The 21,214-nt window shown below is 42.3% G+C and overlaps 1 protein-coding gene across 1 annotated transcript in view; it reads right to left on the bottom strand.

Moving 5' to 3' along the window:
* Positions 1–14,003, bottom strand: part of LNP1 (leukemia NUP98 fusion partner 1) — a 77,870-nt gene extending 63,867 nt beyond the window's left edge. Inside the window, exons 1-2 of the mRNA XM_056559298.1 lie at positions 13,730–14,003; positions 2,059–2,319 (exon numbers count right to left, since the gene is read on the bottom strand). Of these exons, the coding sequence (XP_056415273.1) occupies positions 2,059–2,319; positions 13,730–13,888 (420 nt within the window). The 5' untranslated portion in view covers positions 13,889–14,003. The remainder of the gene's footprint in view (positions 1–2,058; positions 2,320–13,729) is intronic.
* Between the last annotated feature and the right edge of the window lie 7,211 nt (positions 14,004–21,214).

The following is a 21,214-nucleotide window of genomic DNA, read 5'->3' as shown; positions in this document are numbered from 1 at the left end:
ATCCCGTTTTTTTGCCGCAAATCACCGCCAAGAAATTTTGCACTTGGAAAACACACTTAGCAATGTAAGAAAATGTAAAGGCGTCAAAATACATTAACCACTTAAGGACCAATGACGTCCTGGGACGTCATGGCACCCTGGGCCTTAAGGACCAATGACGTCACAGGACGCCATGGCGTTTTCCGGTCCCTGCCGTGCGCCGGGCAGAGATCGGAACGGCATGCCTGCTGAAATCGTTCAGCAGGCATGCCGTGCAAATGCCTACGGGGGTCCCAGGACCCCCGCATGTCGGCGATCGCAGAAAATCGCATGTCAATTCAGACATGTGATTTTCTCCTATTCCGGGCTGATCGGGTCTCTGGTGACCCGATCAGCCGGAAAATAGGGATGCTCGGCCCCAGCATCCTGCAGGGTAGGAGTGAGGTCGCAATGCTGCGATCTCCTCCCATCCCCTGCCATTGGTCAGAACTGATTCTGACCAATGGCAGAGCAGGACGGTGGGTTGCCATGGAAACCCCTCGTTCTGCCCACCCCTGGATGTCAGGCAGAACGGGGGGAGAACATGGAGGCCGGTACCTGGAGGAGAAGACTCGTGGGGCCCGGCAATCATCGCAGATATTCACCGGAGATCCCGGCTCAGGTAGAGAATCGACGGTGGGGGGTAGAAATGAAACTGAAAGTAAAGGGATTTTTACTGTGGCAACCACTAGGAAGGCCAAACTGCAACTCCCAGCATGCCCAGACAGCCAAAGGCTGTCTGGGCATTCTGGGAGTTGTAGTTTTGCAACATCTGGAGGGTCACAGTTTGGGGACCACTGTTACAGTGGTGCCCAAACTGTAGCCCTCCAGATGTTGCCAAACTACAACTCTCAGCATGCCTAGACTGCCCAGGCATGCTGGGAGTTGTAGTTCTGTAACATCTGTCCCTTCAGATTTTGCAATTTTCATGAAATTTTTGAAAATTGCTGCTCTACTTTGAAGCCCTCTAATTTTTTCAAAAAGTTAAAATATGTCCATTTTATGATGCCAACATAAAGTGGACATATTGTATTTGTGAATAAAAATAAAATTTATTTGGAATATCCATTTTCCTTACAAGCAGAGAGCTCCAAAGTTAGAAAAATGCTAAATTTTCCAAATTTTCATGAAATTTTGGAATTTTTCACAAAAAAAGGATGCAAGTAACGCTGAAAATTTACCACCAAAATAAAGTAGAATATATCACGAAAAAACTATCTCAGAATCAGAATATTCGGTAAAAGCATCTTAGAGTTATTAATGCTTAAAGTGACAGTGGTCAGATGTACAAAAAACGCTCTGGTCCTAAGGTGTAAAATGGCCTGGTCCTTAAGGGGTTAAAAAGGGCTGCTCAATACTATCCTGAGGAACCTTCACCCTCCGTTGAGCCAGCATTGGACATGGCCACACAGGTTCAGGAAAGGTAAGCACTAAAGCAGTGGTCTCCAACCTGCGGACCTCCAGATGTTGCAAAACTACAACTCCCAGCGTGCCCGGACAGCCAACGGCTGTCCAGGAATGCTGGGAATTGCAGTTTTGCAACATCTGGAGGTCCGCAGGTTGAAGACCACTGCACTAAAGTAACCAAAAAAAAACTACTCAAGTTGAAAATAAAATCCATTTCCCATGGTGGCTATAAACCCCACAAAAGAAAATAACTCATGTCGCTTGCTGATATACTGCAGGAGGGACCCCGAAATGGCCGCTCTACAGGGTAAAATACGCGTCCTCTGTGGCGGTAAGTTCTGTGTAAAAGGCGCTGTGAACAGCTGATTTCAACATTTGAGCCAAAATTATTAACAACTTGCACCAAATGATAAATTTGGTGCACGTCCACGAAAACCAAAGTGAAAAAAAAAGGGTAAAAAGAAACTGTCAACAGGCAAAATTGATAAATACCCCCCTACTTCTTTGGACATAGGGGGGCTCACCAAAATCATCACTAGAAGTAACTATATATATATATATATATATATATATATATATATATATATATATATATATACAAGATGATTCTTTATTCAAATTATTAGTACTTACCAGAGAAGTGGAGCGTTTGGTCCGGAAGCGCAGCTGCTTATCAAATGATTCTGAGAATTCTTGTATAGAATTTGATCGTTTTTTCTGTTCTTTGCTCTCAGGCACTGAAGCTTCAACTGAGAATACTTTGCTTAACTTGGTTTGGTTGTTGCTTTTGGTGTCTTTATCCCCATGAGGTTCCTTGTATCCCTTCAAATATACAGGAGATGGCGCTTTGGAAGCTGAGTGGAACCTGGCCACATGCATGGCAGAGAGCTGGGCCTGGAAAAAGAATGAAAATTCAGCCGCCATAAAATAAAGAAATTGTACTATCCATATAGGAATCAGCTGTAATCAATTCAAAATAAAATAGAAAATGATTTAATAAAAGCCCCTGGTCTCCCCCAGGCTGCTTATGCTCCATGTTTCAAATCACCCCACTAAATGTATGGCCATATTTAAACATTGGGATCCCAGAGCTCCAGTATAATTGGGGCTACAGGATCCTAAAATATGCTGGCCAAGTGTGTGCCTAATGGGCACCTTTTTAGCATAGGTTCAGCCATTAATGTTTATAGGCACGTATATGTTGGGAAGCTTTTACACACCAACAATCTGCTATTGTGTTGATTTGTCGAGCCTAAGTCCTGTTCCCACAAGTCAAGACACATTTTAGCACATATATAATGGGCAAGTGTAACCACCCAACTGCAGCCCCGAATTGACAGCATTAAAATCTGTATGGTGCTCTGCAGACAATTTATATTCAGACTGGGACACTTGGCCATAATATAGGCACAAAATTGCACCAGTAATATGCGAGTGAGAAATGAAATCAATACAAACTTATGCTGTTTTAAATAGGGATCGACCGCTATCGTTTTTTTAGGGCCGATACCGATACCGATAATCGGTGGAGGTTAGGGCCAATAGCCGATAACTTATACCGATATTCCGGTATACGTTATCGGCTATTTATCCCCCTGCGAAACCGCTGCAGATCATTGATTTAAAGCGGGCGCTTTAAATCAATGCACTGCAGTGGCTTTTGCGGTGCCATAGGCCTCCGCCGCCACCCGCTTCTCTCCCCCTGCCTGTCTGGGGGTCCTGAGACCTATCACCGCCACCGCTCCCCCGGCCGGCCTCAACAGCTGGAGGGCCTACTGCAGGTATAGTATATTATACAGGCCCCTGTCCATCCCAGAACCCTGACTCACCTTCCCAGTTGCTGCAGGGACCGTCCGCGGAGGGTGGTCCGGGCCATCCATCCTTCCTGTAGTGTCCGGCAGCATTCCGGGTGGAGGATGAACCGGTCCGGGCTGTCCTTCTTCTCCAGGGGTCCTCTTCTCCGGCGTCTATGGAGCGTACTAGGCCGGAGCCTGCCCGGAGTGGAGAAGAGGACCCCCGGAGAAGGACAGCCAGGACCGGTTCACCCTCCACCCGGAATGCTGCCGGACACTACAGGAAGGATGGATGGCCCGGACCACCCCCATTACAGGTAAGTTAAATTTAGTTTATTGACTCGGAGGGTGGGGGAGGGGCCCAACCAGTATAGCGGTATGGGCAAAAATCCATACCGTGGGAGAAAAAAAAACGGTATCCGGTTCATACCGGTATACCGCCCAGCATTACGGTGGGGGGTGCAATGCGGTGTGGTGGGTCGGGGGGGATTCGGTGCGGTCGCGGTGCGGCGGGTCGGGGGGGGCGGTCGCAGTGCGGTGGGAGCGGTGCAGGGGGCGGGGCATTATCGGCTTATCGGCAAGGTAATTGCCGATACCGATAATGCCCAAAATCGTGATTATCGGCCAATAATATCGGCCATACCGATAATCGGTCGATCCCTAGTTTTAAACTTAATTTTCTAATAGTGAAAAGGGAAATTCCTGAAAACCTTAGTAATGAATGTGTTAAATCACTGACATCAGGGAGAGATCTTGAAATAAAGTCAAGTTTTGGACAATGAAGTATGTTAGAAAATTGCTAACTTTTCATTATACAGTGATTATAGCATTTTGATCAGGGAGGGTCTGACCTCCAGAAACCCCTCCAGGTAACACAGTGAAGAGGTCAAAAGGAAAAATAGCCAGCACAACAACCTAATACACAGGTGCCCGCTGAGGGGCAAATACAAAATGTACAAAATAGAAAGTTACAACAGCACTCTTGGTCAAAAAATGGAGGCTCTTAGCGCACTTTTTGAACAAAATGTGTCCCCCCATCCACCACGGGGAGGTGGCCTCATATCGGATGGGACCCTAACAGAGAAGAGGTCAGGATTGGTTACTTGTTGGGGAAATGAATGTACTCTGAATTATAAGTGCAAATCTGTCAATTATCTTAACATTAGGCCTTCAATGTTAAAGTCCCAGAGAGCCCCTTTAAATGGATTCTGTCACTTAGAAAATTCAGTTCACTCTACCAGCACCATGTTATAAAGCAGGAGGTAGCAAATTGATATATTAATATTTTTTTTATGTACAAAGATTCAGTATGACATGTAAAATAATAATTAAAACCAGGCTTGTCTATGTTAATTCAAGGCTTAGGAATCTAGTGGACAGTCTTTATCAGTGACTAACAGTCTTCCCTCTAAAAAGTTGGACTCTGTTATCTGTCAATCTAAGTAGGACTGCACACGGGACTATTTTACCCAGAATGAGAAGATTAGCTGACAAGTTCTACAGAATCTGTTCCGACAAACCTATATCAATCTGCTCGGCTCCTTCTGCTCTATAAAGCGATGTTCGCAGACATGATTGTCTGTTTAATATGACAGGTTCACTTTAATACATTAAAGCGGCAAATACATTTTATATATACAATGCACTGCAGAAAAATAAAAACAATGCAAGTTTTCTCTTATCTATCTGCACTCAGTACCCCATTTATGACAATGTTAAAAGAACTTTAGACATTTCTACAAATTGCATGGTCATAACGTAAGTATTTAGTACCTTAGCTTTGACACTTGAGGTTTAGCTCTTCATGCCTCTTATTTCTCTTGATTATGGCTATTTCTCTGGTCTGATCAAACCAAGATTAAACTTTTTTGCCTCAACTTTAATTGTCATGTCTGGATGAAGCCAGACACTGCTCATTACGTGCCCAATACCATCCCTACAGTGAAGCATGGAGGTGGCAGCATCATGCTGTGGGGTTGTTTTTCAGTGGCTGGGATAGGGAGACTGGTCAGGGTTGAGGAAAAGCTGAATTAAGCAAAGTAAAGAGATTTTCTTAATGAAAAACTGATCCAAAGTGCTCTGACCTCAGACTGGGCTGAAGACTCACCTTCCAACAAGACAATGATCCTACGTACACAGACAAGACGAAACAGGAGCGGCTTAGGGACAACTCTGAATCTCCTTGAGTGGCCCAGCCAGAGACCTGAATTGAATCCAATTAAATATCTCTGGAGAGGAAAATGGCTTCAACGGATGATCCCCATCCAACCTGACAGAGCTTGAGAAGTTCTGCTGAGAAGAATGGCAGACAATCCACAAATTCAGGAGTGCAAACCATATGGTGGCATCATACCTAAGAAGACTGGAGGCTGTGATCGCTGCTAAATTTGCGTTAAGGGTCTTATTACTTATGGCAATACAAGATTTTAGTTTATTCTCTTCAATAAATTAGCAAAGATTAACAAAATTATTTTTTCACTTTATCATTATGGGGTATTGAGTGCAGAATGATGGGGGTGTTAGCAACATAGCCAAATGTGAACTGTGCCCCTATCGTAATAACATCTGCCCTCATCACACCCTTACAACAACTTTTGGTGTCACGAACAGGATACGGGTGTGCGCCTTATGCAAAAAGTATCCCCCCAGTCTGAACTGTGTCCAGGATTGCCGAAAATTCCCACACTGATGCAAAAAGAAATTGCACCAGAAAGTGTACAGGACTTTGTCACTGAAATCTGTTTATTGCGAGGCGCTTGTGAAATAGAGGGGGAGGTGAAGAAAAGTCTGCTATCTGCCATTGAGAACAGTAGCAAAGTTGTGCCCGCCATGTGTAAAGTATAAAAACACAAAGCAGAGGCGCTCCCTGTGGAGGATCACACGTGCTAATGCCGGACAGGGACGGGGGCACAGATGGTCTCCTACCCGCTCCGGTTGTGTACCGACATACACAACAATGGTCAGCACGTGTGGAAGCAAGGATTATTGTGTTCGTCTGCAGCCTTCCCATAAAAGCTTGTAAGATCCAGTGAACTTCGTAAAAAGTAGGGATTCTCAGGCACTGACAGGAACAAAGAGGCTTCAGGTAGGTGGGTTCAGTTATAAAAGCTTTATTCAGCCAAGATGCAATGCATTTCACTGCGCAGGCGCAGCTTCCTCAGGCATGGCAATCACAGATATAAGCAGGGTTATATACCCAAAGCATTTAACCCTTTACATACAAATTTAAACAAATACAAAAATATTTTACATAAGTACATGAAAAAGTGTATCAATACAATCACTTTCCCAACAACAATGATAAAGGGCAAACAAAAGGGATATAAATATATAGAAAATGTGTAAAAAAAAAATATATATATATATAGATAATTATAGGAGGGAGTCGCTCCAGATTTTATAGAGCAAAAGGGTTAAATGCTTTGGGTATATAACTGCTAGTCCAATGTTATGGGGAGAAGTAGCTTAAGCCAAAGGGCCCCATTAGCACAGGCATCAGGGTAGAGAGCCTATCAGCAGCCGGATCCAAAATCAATTATTTACCATCAAGCAGTTACGAGATCAAAACACCTCACCATCATTTGGTTCAATTTATCCTGGTTAAATACCCCCAAAAGACTGAGCATGTATGGATGTTATACACATTGCCACGTGGACTCTTCCCCAGTTCATCAGCCCTGTGAAGGACATTGATTCAAATGCTGCAGGAACTGTTTTTGTTGTCATCTCTAGTGGCCACTTTATATAATCCACCCTCCAGGACTGGGATCCGAGGATGGCTGTTGTTAAGAGGGGAAGTTTGTTGTGGCCCAGTACAGGAGTTGCACCCCTGTACCCTTGCTGTCCTGTCTGGCGGACTCTATTGCAGTGTCCCCTGAGTCCACCTTTCTATTGAGTATGTAAAATGGTTAATCAGTGCTTTATGTTATTCATGAAAGTGTGTTTATAATGTATATAACATTAAATTTTGTTACCATGTCTTGTAACCAGGGAAGGTGTCAGTGACCAGAAAACTTTTAGGTGACATATAGGACCTGTCCAAAGTCTCCCCCATATAAACCCTGGGAGGAGCTAGTTCAGGCTCTTTGAGTACATGCTGAGGAACAGTCAAGACCTGAGAGTGTCTGGTGTCCTGAGGAGACCCAAGGCCTGGTCACACAGCCACGCTTCCATCACCAAGTGCCCCACAGGTGAACGTAAAAGCCTGGTAAGCTACACAAGGATTGAAGTCTAGTTAGTCCTAGTCAAATCAGTAAAGTCTGTCTAAATTCAGCATTGGCCTGCAGCATTCTGTCCAAATCGACTACAAGTCCTAGCGAGCCCGCAAGTCTCTAAAATCACTGGTCACCTCCTTTGGCCGAACTGTGCTGTAAAGACTATTCCATCTGTCTGCCTCAGTAAAGTTGCCGTTGTGCCGTATCTTGGCGTCGGAGTCATCATTTGCCCTGTGCCTGGCCCAGGATCCAGCAGCCATACCTCGGGTGGTACAGAGGTTAACCATGCCTGGCATCACAAATACAAGGGGTTAATCTGCCCCTAGGGTAATAACATCTGCCCTCATCACACCCTCACCACACTATTATAAAGTTTTACGTAAAAAAGGTCTAAACATTAATTTCTCTGACAGTAGGATGGGACCTACATAAATCGGCCTCTGTTGTTGAGCTTCAGCAGTAAATGTGTATTCTGAGTGTTATTTGGTGCATTACTTTTTACAATACACAGCAAAATTCTTACCCTCATTAATCCATTGTCTGTAAAATATCTAAACCTACACTTGAGCAAAGATGTTAACCACATATTCATAGATATAATACCTGAATAAACAGTGCAGACATGGAGATTTATTAAAACCTGTCCAGAGGAAAAGTTGCTGAGTTGCCCATAGCAACCAATCAGATCGAATCTTTCATTTTTAAAGAGGTCTGTGAAAAATGAAAGGAGCGATCTGATTGGTTGCTATGGGCAACTCAGCAACTTTTGCTCTGGACAGGTTAAATATAGGAAAAAAATAGGTCTGGAATAAATCAATGGATTAATCAATAAGTGACATCACAGAGCATTCACTTACGTATGTCAGTAGTGATCTGAATACTACTAGAATAGAATATTGCTTAACCCCCTAAGGACCACAGGTTTTTCCGTTTTTGCACTTTCGTTTTTTCCTCCTCACCTTTTAAAAATGATAACCCTTTGAATTTTGCACCTAAAAATCCATATGATGGCTTATTTTTTGCACCACCAATTCTACTTTGCAGTGACATCAGTCATTTTACCCATAAATCTACGGCAAAACAGAAAAATAAATCATTGTGCGACGAAATTGAAGAAAAAACGCCATTTTGTAACTTTTGGGGGCTTCCGTTTCTACGCAGTACATTTTTCGGTAAAAATGACACCTAATCTTTATTATGTAGGTCCATATGATTACAATGATACCCTAATTATGTAGGTTTGATTTTGTCGTACTTCTGAAAAAATTCATAACTACATGCAGGAAAATTTATACGTTTAAAATTGTCATCTTCTGACCCCTATAACTTTTTATTTTTTTGCATAAGGGGCGGTATGAGGGCTCATTTTTTGCGCTGTGATCTGAAATTTATATCGGTACCATTTTTGTATTGATCAGACTTTTTGATCGCTTTTTATTAATTTTTTCATAATATAAAAAATGACCAAAATTACGCTATTTTGGAATTTGGATTTTTTTTGCCCATACGCGATTGACCCTGTGGTTTAATTAATGATATTTTTTATAGTTCGGACATTTACGCATGCGTCGATACGACATATGTTTATATTTATTTTTCTTTACATGTTTTGTTTTTTTTTAAATGGGAAAAGGGGGGTGATTTGGACTTTTATTAGGGAAAGGGTTAAATCACATTTATTAACTTTTTTTTTTACACTTGCAATGTTATAGCTCCCATAGGGGGCTATGACATTGCATACTCTGATTCCCAGCACTGTTCACTGCAAAAGCCATAGCTTTGCTTTGATTAGTGTTATCCGTGGTCATTAAGGGGTTAAACTATTTAAGAAATTTAGCAATATTAAAGATTGGTGACCATTTCAAGGTATTTTGCTAAAAAAATATCTGTTTTTATGCATAAAGGTCAGGACAAATAGAATAGCCAAACACAGGATGTCATTGATTCAAGTGAATAAAGAACATGCATGTATGACTATGGCTGCATTTGGCTTAGCTGTTTAGTGGCTTGATCACATTGGTCGCAGTAGTCACAAGTGCAACCGGGCCCCAAAATCCGACAGTACCAAGGGTCCCCCGACACATCAGGCAATTCAGTGCTGGGAACTAAACTTTATAATTTAGTCCCTTTACAAGGTCTTGTCAGATTCAAAAAGTTGAATGTGGCGTCACGTGCAACGTCTGGTACCTACAGGCTTAAAATAGCTTTTGGGTGAAAGCATGGGGGGGTGGGGGGTGGATAAAGTAACAATGTAGTGAGTGACTTTCCACGCTCAACACAGTTTTTTGGTGGACATGGAAGACAGCACTATAGAATCCTGGCTGTCTATGTTTACATGGCTGGTGTTGGGGGACGAGGAACTGCTTCTGATGCCTGCTTTAACTCCTCCCATGCAGGGCCATTTGGGAAAAAATGGTTCAAACAAGGCAGTTTCCCAGGGCCTTTATCCACAAGGGGCCTCCTGCAGCTGCTGTGTTGCACCAGAGGCAGCCTGCAACAGAGTGAACCTCACTACAGCTAATTCCTGGTGTCTGAGGTTCACTTTACATGACAGCTACTCCTAGCAGTCCTAGGCCACCTTAAAGAGAATCTGTCAGCTACGATTAATGTTCCAAACTGCTGACACTGTTAGATAGCTGTTAGGACAAGAAGACACATAGTACCTTCCATATATATATATATATATATATATATATATATATATAGAACATTCTCTCACTGCCCCTCCTATCCCCATTGATTGCTATCACAAGAGTGACATGTAAACTCATCCAAACCAGCAATGCTTGGGTTATGTAAGACATATTTGTTACTTTTGTATCCTGTACATACTTACCCAGAAGTGCCCTCATGAAACAATAGTATGATAGTAATCCGATAAATTACATTCTCTTACTTTTAAATCCAAAGTACAATAAATAGAAAGCAAGAAACGAAGAATGAACCGAGATCCTATTGGTGCTGTAAGTGGAGCACCACAAGATTTAAGATCATCCTCTTTACAGATGACACTAAACTGCGGAGTGATAGAAATACAGAATGCAATGTTTGTTCAGATGGATTTAGAACACTGGGACATGGCATCCAGTCATAATATCTCAGTGATATAGAGGCTTAATAGCACTAACAGGGAGAATGCTTTCCAGAGGAAGATTAGAGAAGTGCTGCCTGATAATATTGTCACGTTACGGGAATGTAACAAATGCACATTTTGGACCATGTATCAGGGTAATTATTACCGTATCATAAACACTAATCCCTTAAACTTCTCAGCTTCCAATCAAAGCATCATGAAACTGACTGGTGACTAAGGGACCATTGTGTCTTTTGGATAGATAAAGATTTTTATATAGGTAATACTTCATAACTGCATAAATGAAAAGCTCTACATTTTTCTAGTATACTTTACTTTCTCATCATTTTTAAGATAGCTGTCTGCTATCAGTGAAAACGGTCATGTACAGCAAGTCCGAGCATGGTCACAGCAGAGACAGGAGGCCCGGAATACCTGATAGCTGAAGTTTTATTCTACCAAAAAATACGACTAAGATGTTTTGGCAAAAAAATACCTTTCATTAACAATAGTTTATGACCTTAATACAGCAGGAGAAACTGCACATACCTCTCTTTCCAACTTGGCTACACTGTATCGGTCTGGATTCCAGGCTGTTTAGATCACAGAGCATTGCCTATAAATACTGTACTCCCTTCTTAGCAATGTACCGGTTGGATGCATCTAAATGTGAACAGGAGTATCACATATTGTTACTTATCCATTGTTCAGAACAGAATAGCTACGTGTGACCACAGCTATTGTAGCCAGCGATCCATTGGGCCACCAGAGGATTCTCCAGTTGATCAAGGCACTGGACACAATATTGGCCCACAAAGGTCATGAAGGTCCAAATCCAATTTGCAGCTCACTGAGTATTCACTCCCTTCCATATTAGTGAAGAGAAGAATGCAGCACTCACCAGTTTGCAGCTTTATTGATACAACAATCAAACAAATGGGGGAGACAATACAGACAATATGCTAAGGCCCCCAAAAAATGCATAAGCTACATGAAACGATCATTGCCTTTTCAGTGCGGCCCTGAAGTCTGTATTGTCTCTCCCGTTAATTTGATTAATTGGAACAATAAAGCTGCAAAGTGGTGAGTGCCGCGTTCTTCTCTTTATTTGTTTCCATTGTAAAAAACTGTAATATCTACATACTGAGAACCATATCGGAAAGCTAAGTATATTGTGTCCAGTCTCTCTAAGTCTTCTAATCATCTGCACTAAGCATTTGAGACTCTGTGGTGCTCTGCCAGATTTAACCCCTAGCTAATTGTTGTTCTATATTTTGGTTTCACATATAATTTCTCTTTATTCACAGTAAATTAGTAATTTACTTACTGCCCTGAAACTCTACGCGTTTTCTACCTCTGGGGTGTGTCATGTTACTTGTGATGTCATTGGAGTTATGACATCACATGCCACATAATGCAATGTTAAAGTAGAAAATTGGCACAATTTTAGAGCTGTAAGTAAATGACTAATTTGTTACAGACAGTAAGGAGAGGGTTAGCCAAAAATAAATAAATCTGACAAGATCTTTAACAGCTGGAGGGGTGGAGGTCCTTCTTTTGTTAATATAAGATTTTAGAAAAAAAAAAACAGAAGAGCTAAACATCCCAAACTTTGCTTACTTGGCTTTCACAGTGTGGAGATCGTTTTCCCTGCGCGATCCGGAACAGTCATTATGAATAGTACAATCCATGATATAAAGAATGTCACTGCTACATATTACACTATACAGCAGAGAGTCATTTTTATTCAAGTGACCAAGTGTGAAATGACAACCCTGCACAGATGCTGATGGTGTCGTGAAGCAAAAAAAAGCCGATATCATGGGAAACCCTGAAATGTATGATTTAGGGCAACTGTGAAAGGTCCACCACTGCGTCAAAATTGAGAATGTGAAGAATTTAACCAGAAACTCTTAAACGAGAATTGTTTTTAATTTCAAGATCATAATAGGAACGTGCACATACCCTAGGGTCAATAGTTAAAATCACTGTTACAAAGTAGCAATGTTACAGGATCTGTCCCCCTCTGAACAATCATTTTATGTCTAATGGGTGCCCAAAAGATAAGCTGTAATATGCCCAAACTCTGGAAGGGAGGGAGGGATATGTTGAACTTTCCATGCTGTTCCAAATTAAAATGTAAATGTCATATTTAAAAACTTTTGACATGTCACAGAGGCAGGTAAAAAGTTTTGACCAGACGGAGACTCAATGCGGAGATCCCCACCGAACATTAGAATAATTAGGGAGAAGTGCACAGTAGAACACTCCCCAGATCTCAGCGATCTCCATCCTGCAGACCCATTATAAGTATTTTGGGCTGTCCAATGAAGCAGGGAATAGATCACTGCAAGATGGGGAGTGAAGCATGCATGAGAAAAGGCTACTAGTTTTTCTAAAGGCTACTGTAGGTTATCTAAAGATCCGGCCCTCTTGTCTCTTCTGTGATCGATTTCTTCCTCTGTATTTGGACATCTGAATTGACAGTCCAGGGTTTGTTTGTTTTTTGGCCACCCCAGACTTCAGGGCCAGGGTGCAACTACAACTTTTGGCATTCCCAATTCCTGCTGTAAACTATTAATAGTAAACTCACATGCCTTATACTGAAAAGTACTTTAGAATTTTTAGATGAAAAAAGTTTCTGAATGAAAATAAAAACATTTTGAAATAAAACGATTAAAGTGTAACAGCAGTATCCATACACGGAACAGCTTCCCAGAACTGCAACATGTATGTCATGGATATAGTTGCTTGATTCACATTAGAAAGTCTAAACAGTCTTTCTCTGTTTCATAAATGTTAGAATTTTTTGGTTTCTGGAAGTACACTATTTATATTCTCATCAACTCAAGATCAGCTTCTTGAAGATTAAAGAAAACAACAACAAAAAACATAATAAGAAAGTTAATTTTTAGCATCTATCCAAACCTTAGATGACATGGTGGCACCTTTTCACACTAGTTATTCATTTTTAAATCTCTGTCTGATCTCTTCAAATGCAAACTGAAATTTAATATACATGCTATGATTTTTCGGACAATGTTTTAAGTTATATCTCCCCATGGGTGCAGGTATTTTCTCCATTCACAAACCAATTATCCATGAAAAAAGTTGACTTCTAGTAACAAAAATTGCTCTGTGATAATGTGACCTTACTCTCATGACCACTAGTTATGATCTCCTTATGTTTAATATCTGTTTTATAAAAGTTATTTTAAACATACCGGGCAAGGAAGAGATGCTCTCCTCTCTGAAAGTGCACGGGATTGCCTTTTCCTATGGTTCCTGAGGTCCTTCTCACTTTCTTCAACACCACTATGTCCCCAGAAGCTACTCATCCATTTGGCAAAGAGAATGTCATCATCGTCCTCCTCGTATTCCATGTGAGAGAGGCCCAGATCTGGGATTCTCCCACCAGTGTAGTGAAAAGCCAGGACAAGTTGTTGAGTGTTTCCGTCAACTACAGAGCAGCTATAGCTAGTGAAAGGTTTAGATCATTTCAAGCCGCCCCCTCTTAAGCTGACTTTAAGGAAGGGAAAAAAAAACAACAAAGCAGCAGTTCAAGCCACGTTTTCATATAAGCCAATCCCTTGTAATCTATTTATCAGAGGGGAAGGGAGAGGTCTTTTAATCTTTCCATTACATTGATTCCAAAGTCACACAGCCTAAAGGGTGCTAAATGCAAGCACTGTGTTGTCCAGCTCCCCTGCTGTCCATTGCATCTAGCTGTCAATAGCTGTCAGGTCTGGCAGACAAGAACATGCCTTCTAGGTACAGTATGTGCTATGATTTCAATAAGGCAGCAGCTATGAAAATTGGAATGGACATATTGACAATTGGCAGAAACTGGCAGAGTTGTTATGGAAGCTTAACAGGCGCAGAGGAGTTCTCAGTCAGGGTGACAGCTATTACCAGAGATGTGAATACAGCGGCCTGTTTCCCGCTGTATCTAGGCTGTATCTAGCCATATGTATATGAACAATAACTTGTGTTTCTGAGAGCCATCTCACAACAGGCGTGTACAACGCAATTTATAAATGTGGCTGTATTATCAATGAATGGGCCATGAATACAAGATTGGAAAGGGTCTGACTCCATGGGCCCCTGATCAGCTGTTTGAAGTGAGCACTACCTTGCACTACACTTATACTGACCTAACCCCAATCCCTTTTATTTAGTTGAGATAAGATGGAGTATGAAAGAGTAGGTAGTTAGCCTAAGAGTGTAGCATTTAGTCCAGGACCTTTTAGCAATCTAAAACCTTCGTGAACCTCTAATCAGGTTCGGACCTTTCTGTCACACTGGTAGCCAATGAATCTCATCATTTCAGGTATTCTTAATGAGGGACATTTATCACTGTTTGCTTAAGTATTCTTTTTTTTAGTAATTTTTTCCTTACTTTTTTTTTGCTTATGTGTGACTTATTTATCAACTGGTTTCAGCCTGTTGATAATTTTCTTTCACGTAAGCAATTTTTCCTTTTTTACTTTGGTAGTAGCTTTTTCTGCTCCATGTTTGAGCTGGAGTAAATTTAGTCAATTTTTAACCCTGTTGCGACTTTTTTTTGCGCAGTTGCGACTGTCGCAGTTAGTAAATACCTGACTACCCGAAGTCCATTTTAAAATTATTACTACGTAGTTAATTTTTGGAAAACTTGCTTTTCTCGCTTTCCAGTCAAAAAGTCGCACGAAAAATTGCGTAGTCGCAGTTGCGACAATTTTGCGACAATTATAGTAAAGAAAACCTGACTAAACCCGTTGATAAATGTCCATAAATATGTCAGAACACCGAAAGACTGTCAGAGGTTAACTCTGCCACAACCATACCTGTTGCTGTTTATTTCTGTTGGAACTGTGAATTGTTTAAGTATTTTGCCTCCACGTGTGAGGATAATCCGATACTGCTTAGAAAAGTGACCAATTGCACTGCATTTCTCTCTCTTTCATCTCCTGGTGACCCTGTTACATCTGCACAAATGTAACACCAAGGGCACCACAAAGTACCATCGGCTGGGCACTGTACGCGGTTGTGCCCCTTTGGAAAAATCAACCTAGGGACTAAACATATCCCTCTACTACATCTGTGCAGCCCCCCTATTACCACTGGGGTTGTGTGCAGCAGGGGTATCCTTGTGTCAGCTTTCACTCTTGCTACCGTTACTACCAATATTGCTTCTAGAGGAGCTACAGCTGGCCCAGAAACCAAGTCTGCAGTCCCCTTTCAGTATACTGCACTAACAACACCATTTGCATGTATGAAGGCCTCCCGATTTTTGGGGCCCAGTGGTAGTTGGGACTGCTGTGACACTGATAGCCCTGTCACTGATACAGCTGCCAAAATAAATTGAATGTTAAATTCAGTGATATTAATGTTACTTACTATGAAACAAGATGCAATGAAGAGCCACTTATAGGATTGAACAGAAGATATCGTTTCCCCTTCAGTCTATACTCCCATAGATTGTTCACAGTTTGCCAAAAGCATCTGGATCTGCAGGGAACGTGGTAGTAGGCAGGTCTATTAGTGCACACAGTAGTACACATAATAGGCTATGAGTGAACTGTAGATGTGTCATAATCCATATTCATAACTATATTTCATCACGGAAGTTTACCTCCATAATAAAGAATTACAGAGAGAACTGGCAGCTCATTAAACCTATGAGTGATAGTGATCCAGTCTCTTACATTCTTCCTTCTTGTTAATATAACTGTAAAAATTACAAACATTACATGACTGGGGTGGAATTTACAAGGAAGCGAGCGCCCAGAAATATTAAACAGCCGTTCTAATGCCTGACGCTCCAAAACCTTTGCCTGTACTGTAAATGTGCAGTGCATGTCTAGGTATATGCCAAAATCTTCTAAATTATATGCATAATATAGGAACTAGCATACAGTCACATACCTTGGCCATTGACTCCCACTGTAAAAAAAAACAAAAAAAAACGTGAAGTAAACTTTCTTTTGATTTGTTTCTTTTTGAAGGATGCCTTGGTATTGAGAAGGATAACTTACAATTCTTTCTGATACAGTTAGGAAAAAATTATTTAAATTCTAACCCCCCCAAACGCTTTCAGACATAAAACCACTTGCTACATAATGTGTAGGTGTCTTTCTTGTCACCAAAATAGCTTTGAGCTATCAAGAAATGGACACAATTCCACTGAAGGTGACCTTCAAGGCATTATCAGCTGATCCTTCATGTTTGGTTATTTATGAGGTAGGGCCTCCATTGTTTTTCGAGCACATCCTACAAGCTTGCAACAAGGTTTAGGTAGGTGGTATATGTAAAATTAATGTTTACATGAATGTCACAACCCAAAGTTTCCCAACAGAACGTTGTCCAAAGGATTACACTCCACTGGCTTGCCTACTGGAGGAGCAAGCTGTGTATAACTTGATTGCTCCCTGAGTGGGGGCAGCCCCAGTGAGTTTTTGGCCCTGCCATTTTTTCCTTCCCCCCCCCCCCCCCCCCTCTTTAAGTCCGGTAAGTGGTAAGTGCGATGCTCTGGGGGGAAAGGGGGGGAGTGCGGGGATGGTGGATCAGGGGACGTGGAGTTACCTAGGGTCAGGGCCAATCACCTGTGGGGCAAGTAATTCCTGTGCCACAAGTCCCCTCCCCTGTTCCTTATGGTACACTTTCCTCACTTGTCCTGCCCTCCCTCCCTGATTGCTATATTTTGCTATTTTTCTTCTTGTTTCTTTTGTCAGTTTTGGTGTCTCCTTCTCGACACCACGGCACGTGATCACAGAAGGCAAAGTGGGGTCAGTTTGGTGGCGTATCCGAACACTGGAGTCAACGTGGCTTGACCGCACAAACTCAACCTAGAACCAGTGTGCCTTAAGGTTGAGATATGTTAATTAATAATAAAAGTTGTGGCTAACACTTGCTCATTTGCCAAATGTAGGCACTTTTTGTCATATACAGGGATTAGTATGGGCTCTCGGACCAGTCTACAGACACAGAGGCCCATACACAGTCCTAGAGATTCCTTTTGTGTTCTGACACCTTTCCATCATAGCCAGCAGCAACTTTTCAGCAATTTCTCTTACAGTAGTCTCTGATCTGACTAGAAGGAATAGCCATGTCGAAAATCCCATGATCCTGCCGCTTGTTTACCAGATATCCTTTCTCTGACAACTTATGTTAGGTATTAACCACAGTGTATCAGGAGCACCCCAGTGTACACATTCAAAAGAGTCCATAAAACCCATAAGTAATAAGAACATATATCAAGTGTAGTTGGGTTTGAGCTGTAGGTTACATGTGACACAGTGTCACAATTTTGCCTTTGTACAGCCTAATAATCAGCTGGAATTCTATCACATACAGAGTGCCACATAAACTGTGATAAAAGATATGCTTGTTGGCACTTCTAATGTCTTGTCTGCTAATGGAATGCAAGGGCCTATATCAGTGTGTGACTGCCTGTGTGAATAAAACACAAGTCATGCACATAGCTTAAAATATAAGTTTACAAGGCCGTGGATAAACCTTTATCATGCTGCCTGACCTGCAAAAAACAATGGGGTAGATTTATGATTTTTTTTACTTGTTTTTGTTCAAATTTGCATGGGTTTTTTTTTTTTTTTGCAATTTTTTTGGACTTGTGTATTTTTGTTTTTGCACATTTTTTTAATTCAATATGTGATTTCTGAAGACTTGCCTACGTAGGCCACTTTACATGAAGTGGTCAAGTGGTCTGCAAACATAGACCTCTTTCAGGGCTACTTTAATAACCTGCTTTACAAAATGAGAAATGGTGTTGTGAAGTCATTTTGTTAGTTTTGGTTGACTTGGGCATTATCTATATGATAAATTATGTGCATGTGCACCAAAAAATCTGCAACAAAAGTGACTTAAAAATTATATTCAAGTGATAAATCTCCCCCAATATACTGGTGCTGCATGTAATGGGGCAGAGATAAATTCTAGACAGTATTGGAATTAAATAGGATTCAAGCATTGTAAGCCACCATTAGATAGCAATGCTGTGGTGGCGGGGTGTGTGGTGCAGGGATGATGTTGTTACCCTAGGGGCAGATGGCATTAACCCCTTGTATTCGTGACGCCTGGGCATGGTTTAGCCTATAACCACCTGAAGGTATACCGCTGGATCCTGGGCTAGGCACGGGGGCAATAAAGACTCCGACACCAGACAACGGTAGCTTTACTGAGGGTAGACATCCCTGGTAACATCTATACAGATAAGCCAGGGCCCAAGGAGGTGACCAGCGACACCGAGACCTTAAGGGTTTGCTGGGACTTCTAGTAGAACTGGACAATTTGGTGCAGGCCATGCTGACTTGACAGATGACAGGGACTGACTTGACTTGAGACTCATAAAGCTGTGATGGTGGCTGCAGGACTGGACTTTGAGGCCTCCAATACTCCAGACACACACACTAGGCGACTGCACTGGACCTCAGCTTAGCAGAAGAGCCGAGCTCAAAGAGAAAGAAACTAGTTCCACCCAGGGCTTATATGGGGGAGACTAGCAGGGAGCCCATATGTCACTCTTGGGGTACCTGGTCACTGATACCTCCTGGGTAACAATCACATGACATATCACATGGTATAACTCTTAAAGCAACATTACATTTTATAACACTTTACATAGTAAAACATATTTACAAAGGGAAAACAAGTGCAGGGGGCTTTGAAGTCATTGAAGGAGGAAGCCTGATAGGACAGCAGGAGCACGGGGTAACACCTCCCTTACTGAGCCACCACAAACTCCCCCTCATAATTAAAGTCATCCTCGACGCCCAGTCCTGGAGGGCGGAGGACTGAAGGTGGCCACTGAGGCCTAGTGACAGTTCTTGGGGAATTTATGCACAATGGGGGAGATTTATCAAAACCTGTCCAGAGGAAAAGTTGACCAGTTGCTCATAGCAACCAATCAGATTGCTTCTTTCATTTTTTACAAGGCCTATGCAAAATGAAAGAAGTGATCTGATTGGTTGCTATGGGCAACTGGGCAACTTTTCCTTTGGACAGGTTTTGATAAATCTCCCCTAATGTCCTTCCCAGGTCTGGATTACGAAACAAGATAAGGATGAGTCCATGTGGCATGGTGAATGTCCATACATGCTTTTTAACCTCTTCAGGACGTTGGGCGTATGCATACGCCCTGCATCCCAAGTCCTTAAGGGCGTATGCATACGCCCGTGGGAATTTGGGTCCCCGCCGCTAGCCAGTTGGGGACCGGACCGGTATGCCTGCTGGAATCATTCAGCATGCATCCCGGCACATCGCCGAGGGGGGTCCTCAGACCCACCCATGTCGGCGATTGCAGAAAATCACATGTCAATTCAGACATGCGATTTTCTGCTATTCTGGGCTGATCGGGTCTCTGGTGACCCGATCACCTGGAAAATAGGGATGATCGGAGCTTTCAGTGACAGCCCCGATCATCCTGAGGGATAGGAGCGAGGTCGCAGTGCTGCCATCTCCTCCTATCCCCTGCCATTGGTCAGAACTGATTCTGACCAATGGCAGCGCAGGACAGTGGGTTGCCATGGCAACCCCCCATTCTGCCCACCCCTGGATGTGGGGCAGAACAGGGGGAGAAGATGGAGGCCGGTACCTGACCAGAAGATGCGTGGGGACCGCCGATTGTCGCTGGAGACAGCAGAGATCACAGCGCAGGTAGGGAAACGATGGTGGGGTGGGGGGGGGGGGAAGGGGGCAGTAAGCGATATTTACTGTTGTCCTTCCTAGTGGGTGCCAAACTGCAACTCCCAGCATGCCCAGACAGCCAAAGGCTGGGAGATGTAGTTTTGCAACATCTGGAGGGTGGTGCCCAAACGGTAGCCCTCCAGATGTTGCCAAACTACAACTCTCAGCATGCCTAGACCACCCAGGCATGCTGGGAGTTGTAGTTCTGTAACATCTGTCCCTTCAGATTTTGCAATTTTCATGACATTTTTGAAAATTGCTGCTCTACTTTGAAGTCCTCTAATTTTTTCAAAAAGTAAAAATATGTCCATTTTATGATGCCAACATAAAGTGGACATATTGTATTTGTGAATAAAAATACAAATTTATTTGGAATATCCATTTTCCTTACAAGTAGAGAGCTTTAAAGTTAGAAAAATGCAACATTTTCAAAATTTTCATGAAATTTTTGGATTTTTCACCAAAAAAGGATGCAAGTAACGCCAAAATTTTACCACCAAAATAAAGTAGAATATGTCACGAAAAAACAATCTCAGAATCAGAATATTCGATAAAAGCGTTTTAGAGTTGTTAACGCTTAAAGTGAGGGTGGTCAGAATTGCGAAAAAGGGCTCAGTCCTTAAGGTGAAAAAGAGCTCAGTCCTTAAGGGGTTAAACTCCTATATTAGATGGTCTAAGTCCATTTAAATTTTGTAGTTCTATTTTGTTCCTTAATTCCAGTTAAATCTTGTGTTTTGTTTGTTTGGTTTGGCACGTGCTTTTAAAATATTCAGTATGCAGCCCTATGTCAGTGCAGGGGCCGGGGCTGTGGCTCTGGGAGGAGAGCAGAGAGATGCTCCTCCCCTTCACCCCACTCTCCTCTGCATGCAGGCTGCAGCCCGCGCTGAGTCCGCCCATCAATAAGGTAACTTTCTAGGGGGAAAGAGGGAAGAGGACAAATTGCTGTTTAGGGGTCAGTGGGTGATTTCTCAATGTTTCCTGAACAGGGTGCCCCCAGCTGTTGCAAAACTACAACTCGCAGCATG

Source organism: Hyla sarda, chromosome 2 (genome assembly GCF_029499605.1).
Source record: "Hyla sarda isolate aHylSar1 chromosome 2, aHylSar1.hap1, whole genome shotgun sequence".
Lineage (NCBI taxonomy): Eukaryota > Metazoa > Chordata > Amphibia > Anura > Hylidae > Hyla > Hyla sarda.
Note: the sequence above shows the minus strand (reverse complement) of the source record. Positions and strands in the feature narration are given on the sequence as shown.